This window comes from Erpetoichthys calabaricus, chromosome 1 (assembly GCF_900747795.2).
Source record: "Erpetoichthys calabaricus chromosome 1, fErpCal1.3, whole genome shotgun sequence".
Classification (NCBI taxonomy): domain Eukaryota; kingdom Metazoa; phylum Chordata; class Cladistia; order Polypteriformes; family Polypteridae; genus Erpetoichthys; species Erpetoichthys calabaricus.
Window position 1 is genome coordinate 213,082,256 of NC_041394.2, and position 26,142 is coordinate 213,108,397.

Sequence of the window (26,142 nt, forward strand, 5' to 3'; positions counted from 1 at the left end):
AAAAGGTTGGATGAGGAATCAAACAACTATTTACTGCAAATGCTGTCGAGCTAAAGTTATCACCGGAGGCGGTAACACGAGCAATTTGCTGCACCACCTTAGCCGCAAACATGCTTTGGAGTACCATGAATCTATGGAACTAAGATTGGCACCCTCCATGTCCTAAGGTAAAACTGAAAAAGCTAGAGGACACTGTAGGACTGCCTACAACAAAAAAAGCAAGCAGTGGATCGAGATAACCAACGCCATTACAATCCATATTTATATAACACATATATAATCCATATATAACGTTTCAGTGGACAGAGATTGTTGACATTAACAGAAAGTGTCGTTGGTTTACAAAAATATTTACTCTTTATTCCTTTTCTAAGACATGTTCAGTGCAATACAACTTTTGACATGCACCTCTGGATATTTTACTAAGTCTCTTTGGATTGTTGAAAACATGTTGTCAAAATTATAGTTTAAGTTGTTTGCAAAATTTGTTCAATAAAATGGTTCTATATTTTGACTGCAACTGTCGTGCAATGTGATTCCTTCTCTTCATTAATGCCACCCCCTTGAAAACTATCACTTTATGGGGCCAAGCAAACCTGTATTAATACTTGTGTGCACATTAAAAAATTTTTTGTACAATGTACAATTCTCATGACAGTGGAATAGGTTATTCTTAGCCAGTCTACTGCAGTAATTGCAGTGGAAAATGTAGTTAACATCCACTCATGCATGGGGAAAAAAATACCGTTGAATACCATCAAACTGGTATAATTTTGAAAAATACCGTGATATAGAATTTTGGTCATACCGCCCAGCCCTAATAGGTTCCACTGATCCAACCTGTTTATATCAAAATATGTTCAGGGCCGTTACAATCATGCATTATTGATTATAAAAAAATTAAACCAGCAATCTTCTGTTAAAAAGCATATACCACAAAGAAAATGTGGTAATGTCTTTGCAACTATGAACTTTATACTTTTTTTTGTACACAAGCACTATATTATAGTGCAAGTTGAAATAATCTGAGAAATAGACTTAGTAGGATAATGTGTTACCTTTCATTTCCTGAGAGTCATTTAATGCCTGGCTCAGAGGATGATAGAAAGGTCATTTATTTTCCTTCCTATTTAGATGCATAACTTAACGAATATTTGCTCAACTCCATAATGTGCCCTAATTATGAAATGAGTGTATCATCTAAAGCATGTTGACAGAGAAGAAATGGCAGTTGTGCATCTTAGTTTGACAAAGCACCTCGACTAAAATATGCAACACCAGAATGAGTGTGTGCATGTTGCACTTGCTAGAACGAGACAAATGAATGTCTTGCAAATCTCAACTCTGTTTATTAAACTTCGCGTGTATCATAGGATTTAATCTGTAAAATGCTCTCCTTCACAGCCTGTATTAGCCTTTATTGAGACAAAAATGTACAAAACAATTGTGTTTCCCAAGTGGTGCAGATGCCATGGTTTAATTTAGGACACTGTCAGTTCCACAAAAGAAGATGTTTTAATGACTTAATGAGGGAAAAGCATTTATTTCTACTTTTTTTAGGAATGCAAAAAGTGTGCCAGAGATGTCCGTTCTGTCACAGGCAGGAACAATGTTTCCAAAGCAAGACAAATTAAAATTCTTTCTTGTAGAATAAGAAAATATGCTAATAAAAAAGACAATCTTATTCTGTCTATAGAATACAGAGAGACTGATGCAATACATAAAAACCATCTTGTAAACATCTGTTCTATGTTCAAAAACAACTTGTTAATGAGAGAGAGCAGAAGAGAATGCCAGACTTACTTGTATTTTTTCCCCAGTATGGATTTAGCTTTAATAGTAAATATTTCTCCATGTGCTATGGTTTTCTTTCTGTATCTGAAAGATCTGTTTGTTAGTGAGTGTGCTTTCTCTACCATACTACTGAAAATGTCTTATCCTGCATTGAGAATGAGAGCCATCTGTACAAATTTGTATGATTTTTTTGTGTTATTATATCTTCTTGAAGCACTTTATTGTATCATTCTACAGGTGTTAATGGAGACACTCGCTGCCCTTGGAGCTCAGTGTAGGTGGGCTGCTTGTAACATTTATTCAACTCAGAATGAAGTTGCAGCAGCCCTTGCTGAAGGAGGTATGTTTTGGATTGAAATGTTTTAAGATTTCTTTGGCATAGTTTGTGAGCATCCTTGCGTCTTTCCTGAGGTGACTGAAATCTGAAGAACTGTGTTAGACATCGTAGATGTTAGTCACCTGATAAGCTATAGAAGAGATCTGCATGAGAATGTGGGACAACAAAAGTTATAACTTTTTGTATCTTTTATTGAAATCAACAACTTACAAAAGTTTCATAGATAGTTGTATCACATTTTTTTTGTAATCTTGGTTCAAAATATACTTTTTCTTGGCAGCATTCTTTTGGCTTAATGATGTTATTACTGAGAACAGTTAGGAAATCAGTTAATTATCCTTGCTAAAATCTTTTTAGTTGGATTTCACAAAATATCACCATATGAAAATTCCTTTGTATTATTAATAATCCCAGTTATTAGTGTTTCATAATGGGGGACGTAAATGTAGTTTCGCAACAGCATCATGTAAGAATAATTATAGTACCGGCAGATAAAAAGTCACAGTCAAAATATGAAGTTGTCACAATAATTAATACATTTCAAGATTATTTCTTGATAATATTGTATATTTCTTTTAATCTCACTATTACGATATTTTCATTTCAATCTGTCAGGTTTTGCAGTCTTTGCTTGGAAAGGTGAATCAGAAGATGATTTCTGGTGGTGCATTGATCGATGTGTTAATGTTGAAGGATGGCAACCAAACATGGTGCGTAATTTCAGAAATTGATGTATTTTAGTAAAAATTCTTGTACTATTTATTTACATAGTAATTTATTTTATATAGTTGTTTTACCCTATTGGACTTGATTTTGTCCCATTAAAGTACATCACTGTCAACAGTGACAATTTGAAAGTACATGCAAAATTATCTCCAGTTTATTTTTCCTGAATTCGCAGTACTGTTGACTGATGGAAGCTCATTATCCTTCCTCTAAATGTAAATTCTAGTATTCCTTAATTACTTTATTTTGTGAGCAGAATGCAATAGAAAATCAATTTCTTCAAGCAATATTTAGATATTTGAGTGTAATTTGATGCATCAGAGTTCTTTTGAGCAAGCAAACTATTTAAAGCTGTGGAGTAAATTTTAATATAAAATTGTGAATGCAGTTAGTGGTAATATTTTTATGTTGACAGATCAGCAGACCAAAACATTCTCATTTAGTATGTAAATGCAACATAACAATGCCTTGCAATCAGTCTTTTTATTTTCATATACTGTATATGTGAAACACTTAAAAGTGACCCCTCTCTGTCTGTTGAATACAAATTGTAATGCATGAAAATATACTATAGTAACATACTGGAAAAAGTCAACATGTTCAGCAGCAAAAATGTTCTCCTAGAGTAGGGAAAATCATTTATCCTTGAGATGAACATTAGTGTTCAGTTCTGGTTTCTTTTTGTGTGTCATCTTTTATCAATTACTTGCTCTGGATATGTATCTTAATGCATCTAATTTTTAGGTGGAATTTTTATGAAATAATGGCATAATTTTAAGAGTTGTAGATTTGTTTACTTTTTTAAACACATTTCTAATAGTGGGTGTTAATTTTGTTAAAGGATAAGTTCTGTATTATTCAAACTGAAGTTATTTCATTACAATCATAATTATGTATTAATTTGCCATTTGAAACTGTGTTCCAAAGTGAAGCTTTTTTTTTTTTTTAAATAAATTTCCTGTCTTTCAGTTTACAGTGGGGCTGTTGGGTACTTGGGTCCAAAGGTGACAGAAAAAGCTTGAAAACTTACCAAATATGTCCACTTTGAAGCAGCAAAGGTTTCAATTTAAGAAAACATGCCTTCTGTTTTTATGAGGCACTCTTGTAGTAACAAAAGTAAACTTGAAATAATCATTTTTATCACAGCTTCTTGGTGCTGCTTTCCTGGGATAAGGATATGCTGCTTGCTCATTTGTTTGCTTGCAGCAACCATTGTATGTGCAGTTTTGATAATCATATGACGAACCCCCCAAATGACCCATTACTATTTGTGTTATTTTACAAAGCCTTACCAGAGCAAGATGCACTCCAAGCATAGTGAAAATAGAACATTTGAGTTTCATTGTACTTTGTACACATAACAATAAACCTGAATTGAACTGTTTACACTACCTCGTATTTTTAATAAAAGCCTCAGATTTTTGAAAGAGCTGAGACACCTTTCTGTGGTATACAGTAAAGCAGATGGAAGTGTCATAAACCAATTATCAATTTTTTCAAATGCATGATGAGTTGGTCTTGCTGCTGATATGGTAATAAAAGAACTGAGAACAATGTCTTAGAGTGAGTAAATTCACTGATTTTGATACCAATCAATCTGTGAATACATGGGGAGAACATGAAAACTCCAGGAATGACAACCCACTCTGCCTTTCTTAAAACTTCTGTACTTAACTAAGTAAACTTCAACCTGATTAAAGTTAGGTGAATTGCTGATCTGGCCCTAGTATGGGTGTCTGTTCACATATGTTCATCCTGTGATGGACTGGCTTACTGTCCAGGGATATTTTCTGCCATGCATCTGTCCAGTGGTTGCTGGGAGGATAGGCTCCCACTGCCCCAGAACCCTGCCTGGATAAGTCGGTTAGTAAGATGGATGGATTATTATTATTCATTAGAACATTATTGTCCAAGTAATTTTTTTTTTTTTTTTTTTTTTTTTGCCTTTTGTCCTAGTCTTGCTGGTATGGGCTTCCAGCTGCATCACAAACCTACCCTTGAAGATGGGATATTATTATTATAATTATTATTGTTAGGCTCATTGGTAGTGATTCTGCATTGCAGGGATGGAGAATGGGGGTCATGTTCCAGTTATTCCCTGAGTGTAGTTTACATGCTTACCCTGGGTGATCTGGTTTCTGGCTATATGCCTGCTCCATATTCACTCTTGTTGAAGCACATGTATAAATTATCAGTCCAAAAACAGCTGACAGTATCTTGGAGTAGTAAAGAAAAATGTATGTATAATGAAAGAATATAAGCGATCGTGTGACCTTTTCAGTTCTTATTGTCTAGTTGTCTGTGGAACTGAGACAGAAATTCTGAACATCAACATTTTGTGTCGATATGGTGCATGGCGATGACTTTCCATGGTGAAGTTCCACACCCCCAGCTATGTATGGTGCCATAGAGGAAGATGAGCTTGGCAAAGTGAGGAGCATAGCCTGTCCTCTTAAAAAATGGCTGAATCTCATAACGATGGCTTACTTTGTGCTTTTTATCATTCTTGTAAAATTGCATGGATACACTGCTTTGTAGTACATATGTAATCCCAAGATGCGGATCAGTACTTGTTAACATTTTTGGCTAGAAATATGGATGCATTTGGTAAGTTTTAAGACTTTTTATCACATTGGGTCTCTCCAGTACCTTTTAGCTCCATTATAAAGCTCAAGAGCAGGTTGGTTGTTTTTTAAAATTTATAAAACATGCTTGACTTTAGAATGTAGCTGAGTTGATCTGTTTCAACATATGTAGAAATTTCCAGTATTTGTATTTTATTTAAGTTCTGCTTTAAATTTAATTACAGATTCTGGATGATGGAGGGGATCTTACTCATTGGATTTATAAGAAATATCCAAATATGTTTAAAAAAATTAAAGGGATAGTAGAAGAAAGTGTCACTGGTGTGCACAGGTATGGACTATGCTTGATCTCCAGTGTCTTAAATAATACAGTAATCCCTCGCTATATCGTGCTTCGCCTTTCGCGGCTTCACTCTATCGCGGATTTTATATGTAAGCATATTTAAATATATATCGCGGATTTTTTGCTGGTTCGCGGATTTCTGCGGACAATGGGTCTTTTAATTTCTGGTACATGCTTCCTCAGTTGGTTTGCCCAGTTGATTTCATACAAGGGACGCTATTGGCAGATGGCTGAGAAGCTACCCAACTTACTTTTCTCTCTCTCTCTCTTGTGCTGACATTCTCTGATCCTGACGTAGGGGGTATGAGCAGGGGGGCTGTTCGCACACCTAGACTTTATGGAAGCTCGTCTAAAAATGCTGAAAGATTATCTTCATGTTGCTCCCTTCTGTGCCGCTGCTTCGTGAAGCGACATGCTGCACGGTGCTTCGCATACTTAAAAGCTCAAAGGGCACGTATTGATTTTTGATTGTTTGTTTTTCTCTGTCTCTCTCTGTCTTTCTCTGCTCCTGACGGAGGGGGTGTGAGCTGCCGCCTTCAACAGCTTTGTGCCACGCGGTGCTTCGCATACTTAAAAGCCAAACAGCCCTATTGATTTGTTTGCTTTCCTTTATCTTTCTGACATTCTGTGCTCCTGACGTGCACTCCTTTGAAGAGGAAGATATGTTTGCATTCTTTTAATTGTGAGACGGAACTGTCATCTCTGTCTTGTCATGGAGCACAGTTTAAACTTTTGAAAAAGAGACAAATGTTTGTTTACAGTGTTTGAATAACATTCCTGTCTCTCTACAACCTCATGTGTTTCTGTGCAAATCTGTGACCCAAGCATGACAATATAAAAATAACCATATAAACATATGGTTTCTACTTCGTGGATTTTCACCTTTTGCGGGGGGTTCTGGAACGCAACCCCTGCGATGGAGGAGGGATTACTGTATATTGCTGATGAAATGTGTACATATACTTTAAAGGTTATCACATAATTCATCCTCTAAGATATCTGAAAGATTATATTTTTGTTTATATACAATAATGTGTAAAATAAGTGAAAATCAAAATACTCTAGTTTATCTTTTTGTTTGTTTACAAAACAGTTAAAGCTGCATTATGGAAATGCTATGCATCCAATTATGTATGTCTCCAGGTATTTTTAAAATAAAAAAAAAAAGTTAAAAATACACTTATTCTTAAATTTCTGCAGTTCTGTTAATACATATTAAATAATGATACTTTCATGGCCTTAGAGGCTCCAGTGCTTTGCTTTCACTGTCTTATGTGTTTTTCATACCGTTTTAAATATAGTGTATGACGATCTTGTAGTAAATATCTTCATAGGCTTAGGTTATTTTCAGTTCTTGTGATTTTACTTCTACTCCAGTTAGCAATGATGTTTACATTAATACTCCACTCACACTAATCATTTGAAATGAAAAAGACAACAAGTGTTATTCCTTCAGGGGAAAACTGCCAAACATTTGTTATAGTATTAATTTTTCTATTTTTATTTGTTTTCATAAGTTTTACTCCAAAGCATAGAGCACATGTTGAGTTAAACAAGGAGCAATGTGGCTCTTAAGTGAGCAATTTTAGCCATTTTTAAGGGCTTTGTCTTACATTTGGGCAAATGTCCCATTTGTGAAATTGATTACTAACTTGAGAAGATACAGGATTGCTAGAATTGCAAAGTGTAATAAAGACTGATCTACTATTTCTACTTCAAGAACTATTTTCAGGGTATAAATGGGTATTGGGATTACTTATTACCTTAACATCAATTGCAGTGAATTTCTTTTGGTTAGGCTCATACAAATAACAGATTAATGCAAGCAAAAACATGTTATTTTTTTAAAATATCCAACTACTGTTACAACATGGCCACTGATAAAAGATAAGACTGCTCATAATGTGTGCTTAAAATACACTATGTCTTTTGTTTTTTGGCACCTAACTCTACATTAATTTTGGCCACTTGATATTCTTTTGTGCTCAAAAAATGGGTATAACTATGGTTTGAAGAAGTAAGAAGGCCCTTAGTGCTACATATCTGAAAAGGATTTGAAGTATGTAACTGGCAGTAGTGAACACTGCTATGATGACCAAAGTTGGCTCTTGGCAATATTTACCATTTTATTTAAGGAATTATTTAAAGAACTGTTTCTAGATGGCATGGTATTAGCCTCAAAAGCGAGTGTAGTGCATTAGTTTGAAGTGTACTTGTAGTGTCTGTAGCACATAATATGCATCACCGTCGCTCCTGGAATCAGTGAAGCAAAGGTTTAATGACAGTAGACTCAACAGAGCAAAAGGAAATATATTTTGGTACTTTTGTCTAATTGAAACTGTTGCCCTGGAATCCGTGGAAGCTTTCACAGTTCTGACTGGCCCCAAATCAGTATAAGCTGCATATTATGAAAGAAGATTAGTTCCTCAGCTGGGCATATTATTATTAGGCTGGTGATAGACAATCAAAACCAGGTCATTCATAGGTTGGTATATCCAAACTAAGATAAACAGATTCAGAAAATATTCAGCAGTGTGGTTTTTGTTCAGGTGCACCCTGCACTTAATTACAGGAAAACATCATGTGTCCGTGTCTTCAAGAAAAATAAATCCAAATCACTTTTTATAGAGCAAATATATTTGTGGCTGTTGCTGCACAATCCATCCCTTTAAAACATTTGTAAAATAGAGTTTTCTGTTTCAATGCCTGATTGTCACAGTCTTATATGGAGTATTAAAGAATTAATAATTTTGTCCTAACACTGAAATTTCAATGCAACTGCAAATGATGGGGCAAAGGCATATTGTAGTACCTGCTTACATAAATATTTGCCACCTGCTGGTAATTTATGAAAGTACTTGCTAAAAAATACATTTTTGTCAAATGGCACCTCCACGAAAGGAATTTATAAGAGTAGGTTACATTGCATTTGTTTACACTTTGATTTTTATGGTTTGAACACAGGCTAGTCAAGTGTCTATCACAGTTAGTCAGAGGTGGCAGCTAAACCCATAACCTTGCCATTTAAAATGTAATTGCCTATCCAGTATACCAGAAGAGACTTTGGGAAGAGCATTTGACTACTTCTACATTTTATTTAAATAGGGCTGTATTAAGTATTAATATCACAATTTGTCAAAAGGAACAATGACCTCTTAAGCCTGCATGTTAGAATATTTTATGTGCAATCTTTAGTCGTAATTAAACACGTATCATAAGGTTAGCTCAGTTTTTACAGATTCTATAAGACTTATGTATCCAAGTAGTATACTTGTATTTTGTTTGCCATTTCTCTTTTGTTTCATGTTTCTGTTATTGTTTGTATTTTTAACTTTTTTTTTCTTTATTTGCAAGGTTATATCAGTTGTCAAAAGCTGGAAAGCTGTGTGTTCCTGCAATGAATGTGAATGACTCTGTTACCAAACAGAAATTTGATAATTTGTACTGCTGCAGGGAATCCATCCTGGATGGGTAAGTATTTTCTAATATGTCATGACAAAGCACATTTGTTTGGTTATATTGTTTTTTTATTTTCATTTTTGTTTTGTTTTTATTGTTTGTTTTGCAGATTTTTTGTATTCCTGTGTATAGCTTATATTCCACAGAAATGTATTAGTAATGCTCTGGAATTTACACAACATATATTTCCATGTTACAGACAAGATAAACTTATCTCAAATTAAAAATTTACATTTGCTGCATTGTTGCTTGAACAAATCAGATATTTAAACTACATTTGTTGAAAAAAGAATTCCCTAGGCAGAAGTATACTTGCATGAGGATGAGAATATTTTGGATAAAACACCAAATATTCCTTTAAAAGTCTCAAATAGTCTGTGTTCTATGTGAATAACAAAACGTATATAACGTTTGTTCCCATCGTTCTTTATAAGGATAATTGTTAAAGGAACAAAGCTCTGTTTTTCTTTCCTTGCTTTTAGGCAGTACAAAGTACAATCATGTTAAACAACCTCACAAAGCTTTTATATAAACAGTGTGACATAATATTTCCACAATATTTGTACAGTTGTCTGACATGTTGGATCCATGTTTAGTGCTGTTGCCTCACAGCTGCCGAGTCTCGGTTTTGAATCTCAGCCTGTGCACTGTCTATATGTACACTTTGTGATGGACTGACCCCCTGTCTGGGATTAGTCCCTGTTCCTGCTAGAATTTGACCTTGAATTACTCTTGATGGATGAATTTTTCAAGTAAAGTGCTGACTGGTTAAATAATGTAATACCTACACAGCAGGTCACCATTTCTAAAAGTGAGTAATTCCAGGTTTGTTTTTTGTTTTTTTTGTTTCCTCACTGATTCTTGTGTCTGTTTCTCTGGTCCTTGGAGTAAGTGGCTCTCCTTCATGCCTTTTTGCACATTAACTCTGCATTTCCAGCAGCTCATATCCTGTTAGTCTTTAAAGAAAGGACTGGTATGTCCTTTGACTTTGGTTTGGTAGATCCAAATCAGTGATAATTTATTGTTTTTCTGCATAAGTTGAATGATTTGCAAATAGTGGTAGAGTTCCTAGTATGTTGTTCATAGTGCTAATGGTGCAAGTTGTAAGTGCTGCCAAGTTCTTTACAACACAAGTCACATTCAGTGTTCTAACCTTATCTGAAACTTCTGCAAGTGGGAACAATGGGTTCTGTTTAGAAAGACAGCTGCTTCTTTATTGAACCCGGTTTTTTTTTTTTCTTTTTTCAGTCAAGCTCTGAGAAGCTTTCATACAATGTCTAAATGTTACCACATGTTCAGTAATTAAAAATTTTAGTTTTAGTATACAAGAAAGGCAAAAGTTTAAAGGTAACGTAGTTCTGCTCACTAGTCATGGCTGCTTTTAGAGTAGCAACATAACATGAAAAGTAAAACTTTTACACAATTACCCCACAAACTCTTATCATAGGAGTGGTAATATTATTATTATTGATATGACTAATATGTTCAGTATACATCTCTGACATATGAAAGAGCAGAAAACTGAGATTTGCAAGATGATGTCATCTAAAAATAAATTAAAAGTTGTTTATGGCACTTTTGCGTTATGGCCTTTCCTTAAATTCATTTGAACCCTTTACTCTGACAAATGATTATTGCTTCTGTGAAACGCAGTACAAAAATCAGCACCACTTTATTCTATTGATGACAAAGTAAAATACTGTAAAATTTGTTATCTAGAGTTAGCTAGATTGCTTTTTACTGTGAAATATTATTTCAGCAAATGGGGTTATGAAAGATGCTCCTTTTATTGCTTTTCTCTTGCCATATTTACATTCAAAGTTATTCATTTAATAATGATATGGTATTCCTGTTTCTTTGTTGTCTTTTTCTTTTTGTACTTGTAATGAGGCGAAAGGAATACGCACTACAGCTTCACCCCAATCTCATTATCTCTCTATTATATAAAAAAAATCTTGGGACGAGACGAGACTTTTTCAGAGAGATAATTTCAAGTCCCGCAAGACGAGACTTTATGCCAAGAGATGAATTGAAAATCTAAAGGGTCCAAGCGGGGGTGGAAATAAAAGTCAAACGGTAGAAAAAGAAAAGACAGAGTAAAAGACAAAGTAGAATGTTGTAAAGAGGTTCAAAAATGTTGGCGTGATACACATGCAGCCCAGATTAGAGATTATGAAAGTACTAAAATTCGAAAGTGTCAAAAAACTGATAATAAAGATCACATTAGCACAAACAAACTAATTATTACTCAGCAAAATAACGGAACAGCGAAAAGAGGTCGAATACAGTATATGGACATAGGTGATATGACAGAAGTATGAAGATATTGTTCGGCTTTAAAGTTTAAGTCGGAGACTTGTAGATTGTCTACTTCGTGTTGCCATCATGGAAAAATAGTGCCTCTTCCCAATGAAGAGGCGTATCCGCGAGAAATAAAAGATTTGTTATTTGGTGAAAGTGAAATCCACAAACACTACAGGCAAAATATCCAAATCTACACTAATCTGTTGGTGTTTGCATCATTAAATGCTCAAAATGTAGATTTACAAGATTCAGGACCATACACTATGTGAATCTGTGGTCCAGCAACAATTAAAGCTACTACAAGTTTAATTTCAAAGAAACCACAATTCGGTCAAGAACATAAGTGTTGGCTAAAACATATAGTACCATTCACAACTCTCCTCTGAAAATCTTTTATATGTAATCCCTAGAAAAAAAGACATTTCTAAGTTAGCAGTATAAAGTTTTTTTTTTAGCCAATTAGGTCTGTCAGTTAGGTAAAAAGATATAGTTTACTAAAAGTATAAAGAGATTTCAGGAAAGGAAAATGTGCATAGAGAAATTTTCATTTGACTCTGAGACACGTACATTTAAGAGGCAAGATTTAATTCCATGCACATCAGTCTGACTGTTTAGCAGTACCAAAAAATTGCTTCATTACTCATTACTACTGATATTGGTTCAACATCAAATTTGAGTAAACTGGGCTTAAATACTGTTGTACCCCTTAGCTTGTTTATATAATACATGATGAAATGTTCTGGCAACTTCATCTCTTACAATTTTGCCATGTATTTTATTTTTAATCAACAGGCTGAAAAGAACAACAGATGTTATGTTTGGAGGAAAGCAAGTTGTAGTATGTGGATATGGAGAGGTAAATATTGCTAATCTTATGATATTTGGGCATAATTCAAATGTTAAATCCATCCTAAGAAAGTTTATTTACTGCAGTATGTAGATTTAACAAAACTAAAAATAAATGCAGTTTGGACATAACAGTGTGTGTCTATTTAGAGAAAATTCTTTTGAGAATCATTTAAATTGGACTTCATGTCATCCTCTTCTAAAGGCATCTCCGAGGATAAGGTCAACATTTATGTTAAACAAGTCAGTATTTGGCAATATAGACAAATTGAAAGAATATTGTTATTCTGAATAACTGTTACATGCACACAATTCTTAGTAATGTATCTTGTGTTTATATAGAGATTTATTTGTACTTCCTGTACTCTGTAGACAACTTCAATGCCTAACAATTTACTTTGTAACAGGAAACCTCAAATATTCTCAAGAGCTTAGATACTACTTAGTTGTCCTTTTTGATGTGTTGTATTTACAGTGGTGTGAAAAACTATTTGCCCCCTTCCTGATTTCTTATTCTTTTGCATGTTTGTCACACAAAATGTTTCTGATCATCAAACACATTTAACCATTAGTCAAATATAACACAAGTAAACACAAAATGCAGTTTTTAAATGATGATTTTTATTATTTAGGGAGACAAAAAATCCAAACCTACATGGCCCTGTGTGAAAAAGTAATTGCCCCCTTGTTAAAAAATAACCTAACTGTGGTGTATCACACCTGAGTTCAATTTCCGTAGCCACCCCCAGGCCTGATTACTGCCACACCTGTTTCAATCAAGAAATCACTTAAATAGGAGCTGCCTGACACAGAGAAGTAGACTAAAAGCACCTCAAAAGCTAGACATCATGCCAAGATCCAAAGAAATTCAGGAACAAATGAGAACAGAAGTAATTGAGATCTATCAGTCTGGTAAAGGTTATAAAGCCATTTCTAAAGCTTTGGGACTCCAGCGAACCACAGTGAGAGCCATTATCCACAAATGGCAACAACATGGAACAGTGGTGAACCTTCCCAGGAGTGGCCGGCCGACCAAAATTACCCCAAGAGAGCAGAGACGACTCATCCGAGAGGTCACAAAAGACCCCAGGACAACGTCTAAAGAACTGCAGGCCTCACTTGCCTCAATTAAGGTCAGTGTTCACGACTCCACCATAAGAAAGAGACTGGGCAAAAACGGCCTGCATGGCAGATTTCCAAGACGCAAACCACTGTTAAGCAAAAAGAACATTAGGGCTCGTCTCAATTTTGCTAAGAAACATCTCAATGATTGCCAAGACTTTTGGGAAAATACCTTGTGGACTGATGAGTCAAAAGTTGAACTTTTTGGAAGGCAAATGTCCCGTTACATCTGGCGTAAAAGGAACACAGCATTTCAGAAAAAGAACATCATACCAACAGTATAATATGGTGGTGGTAGTGTGATGGTCTGGGGTTGTTTTGCTGCTTCAGGACCTGGAAGGCTTGCTGTGATAGATGGAACCATGAATTCTACTGTCTACCAAAAAATCCTGAAGGAGAATGTCCGGCCATCTGTTCGTCAACTCAAGCTGAAGCGATCTTGGGTGCTGCAACAGGACAATGACCCAAAACACACCAGCAAATCCACCTCTGAATGGCTGAAGAAAAACAAAATGAAGACTATGGAGTGGCCTAGTCAAAGTCCTGACCTGAATCCAATTGAGATACTATGGCATGACCTTAAAAAGGCGGTTCATGCTAGAAAACCCTCAAATAAAGCTGAATTACAACAATTTTGCAAAGATGAGTGGGCCAAAATTCCTCCAGAGCGCTGTAACAGACTCATTGCAAGTTATCGCAAACGCTTGATTGCAGTTATTGCTGCTAAGGGTGGCCCAACCAGTTATTAGGTTCAGGGGGCAATTACTTTTTCACACAGGGCCATGTAGGTTTGGATTTTTTTTTCTCCCTAAATAATAAAAACCACCATTTACAAACTGCATTTTGTGTTTACTTGTGTTATATTTGACTAATGGTTAAATGTGTTTGATGATCAGAAACATTTTGTGTGACAAACATGCAAAAGAATAAGAAATCAGGAAGGGGGCAAATAGTTTTTCACACCACTGTAGGTGCTCCACATGTTTGACACAGTATTTTAAATTGAGGATGGATAGGGCTCTTTTTTTACACTCATGCACTTACTCAACAAAGAGTACAATGAAATAAGCTTTACTGTAACTATATGATTGTAAGTTTAAAGATAGACAGTAGTGATTTAATTTTTGCATTAATTAAAAATATATTTTAAGAAAATAATGATGATTCATTTGAATAGTACATTAACCAGCTTTGAAAGTTAGATTATTACAGATGGAAATGATTCTGTCATTTGTAGCACGCACTTTATTACAAATAATGCGCACTATGTAGATGAGTAGTGTATACAGTCATATGAAAATGTTTAGGAACCCTCTCTTAATTCTTTGGATTTTTGTTTATCATTGGCTGAGCTTTCAAAGTAGCAACTTCCTTTTAATATATGACATGCCTTATGGAAACAGTAGTATTTCAACAGTGACATTAAGTTTATTGGATTAACAGAAAATATGCAATATGCATCATAAAATTAGACAGGTGCATAAATTTGGGCACCCCAACAGAAATATTACATCAATACTTAGTTGAGCCTCCTTTTGCAAATATAACAGCCTCTAGACGCCTCCTATAGCCTTTGATGAGTGTCTGGATTGTGGATGGAGGTATTTTTGACCATTCTGCCATACAAAATCTCTCCAGTTCAGTTAAATTTGATGGCTGCCGGGCATGGACAGCCTGCTTCAAATCATCTCATAGATTTCCGATGATATTCAATTCAGGGGACTGTGACGGCCATTCCAGAACATTGTACTTCTCCCTCTGCATGAATGCCTTTGTAGATTTCGAACTGTGTTTTGGGTCATTGTCATGTTGGAATATCCAACCCCTGCGTAACTTCAACTTTGTGACTGATGCTTGAACATTATCCTGAAGAATTTGTTATTATTGGGTTGAATTCATCTGACCCTCGACTTTAACAAGGGCCCCAGTCCCTGAACTAGCCACACGACCCACAGCATGATGGAACCTCCACCAAATTTGACAGTAGGTAGCAGGTGTTTTTCCTGCAGTGCCTCATCAGTCCAAAGCACTTTCTTCCAGGATGAATCTGGCCGTCTAAATGAGCATTTGCATACAACAAGCGACTCTGTTTGTGGTGTGAGTGCAGAAAGGGCTTCTTTTTCATCACCCTGCTATACAGATATTCTTTGTGCAAATTGCGTTGAATTGTAGAATGATGTACAGATACAAAATCTATAGCAAGATGTTCTTGTAGGTCTTTGGAGGTGATCTGTGGGTTGTCTGTAACCATTCTCACAATCCTGCGAATATGCCGCTCCTGTATTTTTCTTGGCCTGCCAGACCTGGGTTTAACAGCAACTGTGCCTATGGCCTTGCATTTCCTGATTCCAGTCCTTACAGTTGAAACTGACCGTTTAAACCTCTGAGATAGCTTTTTGTAGCCTTCCCCCAAACCATGATACTGAACAATCTTTGTTTTTAGATTTTTTGAGAGTTGCTTTGAGGATCCAATGCTGTCACTCTTCAGAGGAGAGTCAAAGGGAAGCACAACTTGGCAATTGACCACCTTAAATGCCTTTTGTCATGGTTGGACACACCTGTCTATGAAGTTCAGGGCTTAACGAGCTAATCCAACCAATTTGGTGTTGCAAGTAATCAGTATTGAGCAGTTACATGCATTGAAATCAGCAAAATTACAAGGGTGCCCAAATTTTTGCACAGCCAGTAATTTCATACAACTAAATATGGTTCACTAAAAATCTTTGTTCGGAAATCACCCCAGTACTCAGATGTTCCTAGGAAATGAAAGACATACCACTGTTATCTTTTTTGTTGAAAGTAGAGTAAATTATTATGCAGGCTGAGAGGGGTTCCCAAACTTTTTCATATGACTGTATACATGTTTTGTTTCCCCTCTCCACTAGAATTGCTTTCATTAATTTATTAGGATTGAGAACAGATTCTTTGCACTGTAAAGAGTCAAATTTCAAATCTTTGTTTAAAACAATATGGTTTTGCTAGATTTTTGTAACATTCTTTATCAACACATCTTTTTTTTAATATCAAACCTGCCTTTGGAGCTTGGTACTCAAAGTAGAGTCAGTGACCAGTTCAGGGCACTCTAAGGCTGAGTACTCTAAAATAACTCGGAATATGTACTGTATATATTATATACATACAAAAAAGGCAACCAAATATTCTTTGAACACATGGAGGTAAAATCAGTCACCAATACAATGTGTTTAGCATCCAACAAGTTTTAATAAACAGCTTTTGAAAACATTAACAACTTCCCTGTATTTGTTTAACTTTGGCAATGTTACTGTGTTTTTGACATCTTTGGATAAACAGATTTTGCTCAGGTTTTTCTCTGCTATATATGTCAAGGTTGCAGGTACTCTTTCAAATTATTGAAGGTTCAGGTTGTTTTTTGTCATCATGTAAATTTGTTTACTTTTTCTTCATTTGTGTTTATCTTATTTTTCTAAATTCAGAGTTTGAGTGCAAATGGACATTGCCAGATGCTATAGTAAATTCATTTTATCATTCATGTCAACTTTCAACAATTGGTTACATTTCCTTTGCTTTTTCAATTCGAGCACAGGCAGGTAAAATGACTTGTACATTGTCACACAGTGTCAGTCACAGGATTTGAACCCACAACCTTAGGGTTTGATGTTGAAAGCCTTAACCACTAAACCACACTGCCTATTGCTTTTTGTACTGTCTTTCTACCCACACTATTAAGATAAGTCTGTATTGGCATCCCTGTAAAGATGTGTAAAAAGTTGTTAAAAAAAAATCACTTTTTTTGGTAAATTACCTTAAGTTCACACTCAAAAAGTGTGAGAAATCCAACTTTTATTTGAAGTAAATTTATTCTTATTCATACTCCTATAAGTTTTTTTGAACTCACTGTAAGTGATGTTTTTTCCCCCATTTATATGTGACCTTTTAAGTTGATCAGAGTGCTTAATAACTTTCAAGCAGTTACCCATGGCTTCCTGTTTCACTGGGGCATAAATATGAGGTGGCACAGATACTAGATTCCCTTATTCATTTGTCAACATGGGTTAGACAGGAGAACACACAGTTAAAATAAGATAAAAGTGTGTTGAACTTTATAAGTCAGGGAATGGCTATAAAAATTGTTGTTCACCTGAAAATGCCCATATCTACAGTTAAGACAATAAATTAAATGTTTAAATCAACTGAAACTGTTACCAACTTGACTGGAAGAGAATCGAAGTTTATTTTGCCCCCACATACAGTGAGCAGGATGGTAAAAGAAGTTAAAAAGAATCCCCAAAGATCGCTGTTGAAGTACAAGAATAAGTAGCATCTTGGGATCACCAAGTCCTCAAAGCTACCATCAGATGCCACCTCCATCCTAAAAGACTATTTGGAAGCCATGCCACAAAAAAGGCTTTCCTGTCATTAGCAAACTCGAGGCACTTATATTTGTGGTTTAAATGCTGCTAGGACTTTTACTAGAACTGTGTTCTAGTGGTTTGTGTTGTAAACGTGTCCAGGAAAGCCACTTTAACCTCTTCAGGTTGCTGGCGGACAGGTTAATACTGGAAATACCAAAATTGTTTGCCTTCATTCACTATTCACTTGGCACAAATAAGCTCAAATATAAAGCAAGAACATCTCAACATTGGCTGAGGCTAGCTACCTCAACATCAATACCTTACCTGGAGCTAGAAGCCATTCCGCTCACAAGGAATCCCTGCCGGGATTCGCTTACATGTCAATGCATCAGATTGCTTCCCCTGAAAGTCCCACACTTCAGAGTAACCTAGTAAATGCCAGAAACATATACTCCTGCTGGGCTTTTGTGTCCCAATGGTTACCTTTGAAAGGGCTACACAATCTACAACATTTATTTATATAGCACATTTTCATACAAACAATACAATTCAAAGTGCTTTACAAGAAGTCAGAGAGAAAGCTGCATTAAAAATACAGTTAAGATTAGGCAATAATATTAAAAAAATAAGTAACTTAAAAAAGGTAAGGTCATATGGCTGGTAGGTCAGAAAATACATTTAAAAAAAACTCAGGCTAGAGAAAAAAACAAAATCTGCAGGGTTTCAAACCCAAAAACTGCCCAGCCCCAACTAGGCATTCTACCTAACATAAATGTTATTAAATCAATCTTGAAATCCAAAATCAATGAGGTGATCTGTACCTGCTTGCTATTTCAGTTACAGAATATCAGTTTGAGTTCTAATATGTAAGTTATAGTTTTGGTCACACAATTTAAGAACCATTATCTAAATAATTGTAAAAAGAAAACACACAAAATAAATATTACATTCTGTAAAAGCACATGTTCCCAAAAGCATTACATCTATGGTCAGACAAAAAGAAAATTGAGCTTTTTTGGCAATAGACACTTAAGGTGGGTGTGGCATATAATGAAGGATGGCTATACCAAAAAGAGCCTGATCCCCATTGTCAAGTATGGTGGACTGTTGTGATGTTGTGGATCTGTTTGTCCTCTAAATGCCCTGAGAACCTTGTTTGAGTACATGACACCATGTACCCTATGAATTTATATCTGGCTTAATCTTCTGCAAAACTAAAATTGGGTCATCGCTGAATTTTCCAGCAGAACAATAATCCAAAATGTATGTCAGCACAAAAATGGTTAACAAAATGGAAAACAAAATCAATCTCCTTCCATGGTCATCTCAGTCCCTGAACCTAAACTCCACTCTAAAGCCTGTGGGTGAGCTGAAGAGGAGTGTTCACAAGAGAGGACCTAGGACCCTGGATGATCTGGAGAGATTCTGTAAAGAGGAATAGTCATAGATTCACTACTCTATATTCTTAAACCTTATAAGACTTTACCGTAAAAGACTCATTGCTGTTTTATTGGCAAAAGGAGGTTGTTCAAAGTATTAAATGCATGGTTGCCAATAATTATGGAACATGTGGTTTTGTTAAAAAAATATTTTTATGAGGAACTTTTTTTCTCAGAACAAATTTTCAGTTACAGTTTGGATTTTTCTCCTTTTTTCAGTGAGAGATTACAGTAATTCATCCAAAGGCGAATCTTACTCCTCTTTACCAGAGGTTCCAATAATTGTGAAGGGGATTGTAATATATAATTCAAGGCAGCTTCAACAATATTTTAAACTTAGAATTTCATTTTTTTTTCTACAGGTGGGCAAAGGTTGTTGTGCAGCCCTGAAGGCAATGGGATCAATCGTGTATGTCACAGAGATTGACCCTATTTGTGCCCTGCAGGCCTGGTAAGCTTAATAATAATAATAATAATTCATTACATTTATATAGCGCTTTTCTCAGTACTCAAAGCGCTATCCACACAGGGAGGAACCGGGAAGCGAACCCCACAATCTTCCACAGTCTCCTTACTGCAAAGCAGCAGCACTACCACTGCACCACCTGTGAGCTTGTATTAGTCCTAATGCTTCGCATGTTTGATTTCAAATAGGCATTATCTTAGTATAGATTTACTGAGTGTTGTCTGTTAAGCTTTTTGGTTGTGGGTGCAGTTCACTTAAAATGAAAATCTAATGTTATTATCCACATTGAGAAATAAGTTTAAGTGTGAGGCATATCTGCTGATGTGTATGGCTGTTTGTAATGTAAAAGTTCGTTTTCTTCCATATTCAATATAGTGCAGCATTTCAGGTCTGTCTCTCTCTCTCTCTCTCTCTCTTTCAGTATGGATGGTTTTCGGCTGGTGAAGCTAAATGAAGTCATTAGACAGGTGGACATTGTTATCACCTGTACAGGTAAAATCAGCACATTTAAGTAGAACCTAGCCTATAAACAATGTGTTAACCTTTATTGATGTGCAAAGCACTCAGTTGCTCGTAAACAAGTTTTGTTTATATGGGGGGAAAAACTTTTGACTGTTGTAAGCATGACCAATGCAAGGTCTAAACATTTCTTGAGGTAAATGTATTTAGGGTTACAGTTGTTATAGTCCATAAATATGTGTGTGGTGATAAAAACACTAATAATGCTTTCCTGATCCTGTAACCCTGCCATCTACCCTTAAAACGACAAGTTTAAGAGAAACAAAAATATGCAATGACATGGTTTCTGAGCCCTGAAATGGTCTAATTTCTTGAAGGCATCTTCGATATATACAGTACTTATAACAACAAGTATTCTGTTGTGTCATAATTTAGTCTCAAACATACTGGAGATCACAGATTTGTTATAAATGTGCACTGTGTTACCCATTTTTACTGATGTTCTTCCTTTTTCACATAGCTGCACATTTTTTCCTTTAGTGCTTCAATCTAATTATTTTTTGGTTTTGATTAAGAAGATGCTATTCTAAGGTTAATTCCACCACCTAAACCTACCAGTAATGAGGCATCCCTATATGTTTTTTCTAAATTGGATGTAAACTATTTTTGCTGATTATTATGTTTTTGCTCCTGTGGCAGTTTTAAATGAATATATATATTTTTACATTTTTCTGCATAAAATATCAGTATGCATAGATGATTGAAATTTAGGAATGCAAAATTGTCAAATTAATCTCTATAAGAAGAATACCAATGAAATCCAATATGTGTGGGAGTTATTTAAACCTGTTATCAGAAATTGTGTTTCTGTAAAGACAGCATAATGTTTATTCCATTATCATGAACTAGAATTTATGAATTACATTGAGGCAATTTTATTTCCTGTGATAAGTCGGAAGGGATGAAAAATGACCAAATTGCTATGGATATATGCAGTATGCTTAATTTAGAGAAGAGATGAACTAGGTTGTTGAACATGAGTAACTCCTACAGGCAATGTTTAAAATAGTACTTGACAAATAATTCAAAGATAGAATTGTAAACATTTGTAACTGTACAGCACAGTTACAAAAAGTGAAAGTTGTGAGGAAACTTGATAAATCTTATCTCTGCATTTTATTTCTTTTAGGTAATAAAAATGTTGTGGTACGGGAATACTTGGACCGTATGAAGAATGGCTGCATTGTCTGCAACATGGGACATTCCAATACTGAAATTGATGTGGTAAGAAAGCGTCAGTCCTTGTTTTGCTTTAATAAAATATTTGTAAAGCACATTTAAAAAAAAAAAACAAAACTGTTTCAAATTATTGCCTTGTTTCTTTAAAATTTGAGTTAAAACACATTGTTTCAAAGTATATTTTTTAATATGCTGTGCATCATTATTGAATACTTCAGCTAATAAGTTAATGTTTTCATGGTACAAAAAGGATTACTTGTATACCATCTAAATAATTTAAGTCATACATATTCATATATATGAATAGTCTTTTTCAGCTTAAAATGCCTTGGCTGAAAGACATTAGTATTTTCATGTCATAGCATATGAAAAGTAAATTTTAAGATCTTTGACTAATTGACACAGAGAGGAATACTTGCAACTTAATAGAGACACGTACATGTTTTTTAGGTTCCCATGGATTCTCATGTTACGTGAATGGTAAAAGTCCATCCTTATGATCTGTGTTCACGCACATGTTCTCATAATAATAAAGTGGAATTTCTTAGGTATAATGTAGTGGTCTGCACAGTTCTGCTCCTGGCCAGTACTGGCAAAATTTTATCCCGTGTCCATCTGCTCTTACCCGCTTCCTCCCAGACCCACCAAAGGATCCATTCTTCTCCCAACCACAGTCCCACTTTTATCTTTAAAAGATATTTGTATCAAACTTATAGCCTAAGTGGTGTCTTATAACAGCAGAATCTATAAGGTAAAAAAAAAACAATCACACAGATGTGAATAAATCTCTTTATGACTGTTTTCTTTTTTTTACAATACAATCAGATTTGAGAACTTTTATTTTTAAATACTAGATAGATGAATAGATAAAAGGTGGCAAGGTGGTCTTTTATTTTCAATGATGGCCCCTTTTTGAGACTTAAAATCGCCGTCTGGCTTATATTTATAAAATCCAAAAAATTATCCGGGATTAAGTCTTGATCATTACCTAGAATGTGTAAGCAAATGACAGACCTACAGATTTTGTCTGATACATGTGTGACATATCCTTTATATGCCTTGCTGTCAGTGTAACTTGCGTGTGGTTCAGGGTTTGTTTACTGTCAGTTTGACTCACCTTCCTTGTGTGTTCAGTGTGTTCAGACCATACTTTGTATATATCTATATTTATATATGCATTTATTTATTTAAGGAGCTTATGTAAAAAGACAAACTCATTATTTTCTATAGAACACAACCCCACCTCCCGAAGTACAGGCTTTGTTTTGGCACATTTTCAAAACTGTATTGTATTAAAAGTAAATGTCTGAAATTTCCAACATGTATGTACATACATACACATATGGAAGTTAATGTCGGTGATATGGTTTACATATTTGTAGCTAGAGATCTACAAAGGGAGAAAATTAGTCATGTACCCTAAAAGTTATTTTTCCTAAGCTTTCAACAACCTACCAGGTTTCATCAGAGGAAAAGGACATACAGGAGCCAAAGACAATATATAGCAGGTGAAGGGAAAGGTTCAGAAGGTGATGGTCATAAAGTTTTTTTTATTATTTAGATATTCTTCTTTTTAAGAATGCATTTGCTGGGTTCAAGTCTTAAGTGTAGGTTAATGGTGTTTTCATTAAAGAACCAAGATTCATCCAGCTCTCTTGCACTCTTAATATTGGCCCTGAATTTTATTTTTGCAGTGTCCCAGTTAAAGTTGTGATAGTGTGCAAACCGACAAACACTTTACAGACTGTCCTTCTCAATGCCAAAAACAAAAAATCGACCACAGAGACAAGAAATGCAGTTTACAGCATTCCATGCCATGCATGCCCAGTGGTATGTGGGACAAACATCTAGAAGACTTGTATATATGTATAATGTATGAATATAAAATATTCATTGTCAATGCTAAGATCAATGCTAACCTCTGATCATGAAGCTCAAATCATCATGCCCCACACACTCATCTCACACCTGGCATCTTAAACCCCCTGTTATTAGCTGATGAGAACTATACAGAATTTATATCTAAGCAAACTGATTTTTTTTTTTTAGACAAATATATCCTCTGAGGTCTCTGCAGGAATACTCAGGGAAACTCTGAAGGCATTTTTAAAAGGACAGATTATTTCATATCTCTCCCACAAAGTAAATTGCAAACTAAGAAAGCATCAGAGTTGATCAGCAAAATTACCAGAATAGATGAAGAACACGCCAGGTTCCCTAATGACGCACTTTTACAGGATACCAGTAATTACCAACACAGAGAGAGACAAAGTAATTAACCATAGAAATATAACACACACATTTAGAGACTACCATAAGTCCTTATATTCTATTCAGTTTAAAAAAGTTTAAAGAAGACATGACACAATCTAATGTGTTTTTCGATGCATTATAGATACCACAAATAGATACTCTCATTGCAGATGAATTGGATAAACCTCTGACACTGTCAGAATTACTAGACGCTATAAACTCACTTCAGAGTTGAAAAGCAGCAGGCCCTGATGATTACCCTGCCAAATTTAATAAAAAAAATTCAATTAAGTTAGCTTCCCTTTTATGAGCAATATTTATAGAAGAATATACCAAGCATTAATTACCGTCTTTCCTAAGAAAAGTAAGGACTTGTTACAACGTGCATCATACAGACCAATCTCACTTCTGAATAATGTTGTTAAGATACTTTCCAAAGTTCTAGTAAGAAGGATTGAGAAAGTGCTTCATTCCGTAATATCACAAGACCAAGCCGGATTTATTAAAGGAAGACACGTCCAGTCTTCAACGCCTGTTTAATGTAATATATTCACCCACAAAGTCCAATAACACCCCGGAGATCTTATCTCTGGAAGCATTCGATATGGGTGAATGGGACTACCTATTCAATACATTGCACAAATTTGGGTTTGGCCTAAACATATGTACATGGTTCAAACTACTGTATACCAGTCCAGAAGCTTCAGTTTATATTAACAACATTATTTCAGACTACTTCAAACTAGAACATGGTACTAGACAAGGATGCTCTCATCACCAGTGCTGTTTGTAATCACTATTGAGCCATTGGCTGTTTATTTTCGAAAATTTATCAAAGATAAAGGGGACTATCAGAGAACAACTAGAATGGAAAATATCACTATATGCTACGATATGGTACTATATATATCAGATCCACAAAATACTGTGACTGTAGTCCTAACAGCACTAGCAGAATTTCAAAAGATATCTGGCCTCAAAATTAATTTGAATAAAAGTGTGCTTTTTCCAGTGAACTCTCTAGCACACAACATTAAGTTGGACACCTTCCCTTTTATCATCTTAGATGGTTCTACCTAACTTTCAATTTTACTATTGGGCAGCAAATATACAAGCTATAAAAATACACACAGGCTTGGTCTGCAATAGAAATAGAAATAAAATCCTGCAGCATGTCGTCTTGCTTTGTGCCCCAGTAAATACAAGTTATCGTCAATATACTAACAACCCAGTTGTCCTCCGTTCACTCCGAATATGGAACCAATGTATTACACTATTTGAAATTGGAAAACATCAAATTCTCATTTAGTGGATCTGTTCAAATTGTTTTTTAAACCTGGCGGGATCTAATTAATAACATTTTAGAATAAGCTTTTATATTGGGGAAATGGATTCTCCTCCATATTTTCTACTGTTAAAGTTTTACTCTGGCTGTTGGCCTTCCTCTCTTTCTCTTGGGTGGGTGTTGAATTGAATTTAGTTATGTTAAGTTTGACGTGTTTGTATTGGAATTGTACTTGCTTTTAATACATTCAATTTAAAAAAAGAATGCTAAGATCAAGTATGCTGTAATCTTAACACTTAATTTTCAGTTCAAAGCAATGTGCATGTATATTATTCTGACTGATTGTGTTACAAGAAAATAACAAATGCTCCCTGTGAAAAGAATTTCTAAATATGTATTCTGTCTTTTTCTGTCAGAGCCTTTAATAAACATGACCTATATCTGATCTTTTTAGTACACTTAAACAACAATGTTTACAAATAATCTTGTACAATATCAATTTAGGTAAACTAATGAACTTTAGAGAAGTTTTTCTATTGCACTTGTGATCACTCAAACATAAACCAAAAAAGGCATGTGCAGATGACCAAAACCAGTCCAGTACTAACACCTGAAAGATGGAATAAGCAGTAGCTGTCGTGGGTGCACTAAACAAATTAATTATAGCTTATTTAATAGGAAATCTTTTAAATCTGTCCTGGAGTTTCCATTACACATTTTTCATTGGTCATATCCTAGACTGAGCCAGTCAGTAAAGTAGCATAGCTTATACCTACAGAAGGCATAGTATGAATGATTGAAGAGAAATCACTTAGGTAAATATAACTTGTAAAGTTCAATATATTTGAGTTTTGTTTCTACAGTTATCCAGTACTACTGCTGTAATTTTTAGATATATTTTTACCCATTCATTTTCTAGAAGTACTGCTGGCGAACGAAGCAGACCTTAACATCGTAAGAAGTATTAAGTAAAAGTAATAAACTAAGCTTCTGGGGGAGAGAATTTTTTTTGTTTGTTTTTGGATTTTTTTTTTTTTTTTTTTTTTTTTTTTTTTAAGGGTAACAGTTTACTTACTGCAAAATGCATCTGTATCTGATTTACTGTTATGTAACAAAACCTTAACAATGGCTTCTTTTGGTCTTGGTAACAG

The 26,142-nt window shown here is 35.0% G+C and overlaps 1 protein-coding gene across 2 annotated transcripts in view; it reads left to right on the forward strand.

Annotated features, from left to right (window-relative positions):
* The window catches only part of ahcyl2b (adenosylhomocysteinase like 2b), a 211,758-nt gene that overhangs the window by 142,096 nt on the left and 43,520 nt on the right, over positions 1 to 26,142 (forward strand). For both annotated transcript variants that reach the window (XM_028811358.2, XM_028811348.2), the window contains exons 5-12: positions 2,032 to 2,134; positions 2,747 to 2,841; positions 5,667 to 5,773; positions 9,140 to 9,256; positions 12,341 to 12,404; positions 19,652 to 19,740; positions 20,177 to 20,247; positions 21,404 to 21,498. In XM_028811358.2, coding sequence (XP_028667191.1) covers positions 2,032 to 2,134; positions 2,747 to 2,841; positions 5,667 to 5,773; positions 9,140 to 9,256; positions 12,341 to 12,404; positions 19,652 to 19,740; positions 20,177 to 20,247; positions 21,404 to 21,498 — 741 coding nt within the window. The remainder of the gene's footprint in view (positions 1 to 2,031; positions 2,135 to 2,746; positions 2,842 to 5,666; positions 5,774 to 9,139; positions 9,257 to 12,340; positions 12,405 to 19,651; positions 19,741 to 20,176; positions 20,248 to 21,403; positions 21,499 to 26,142) is intronic.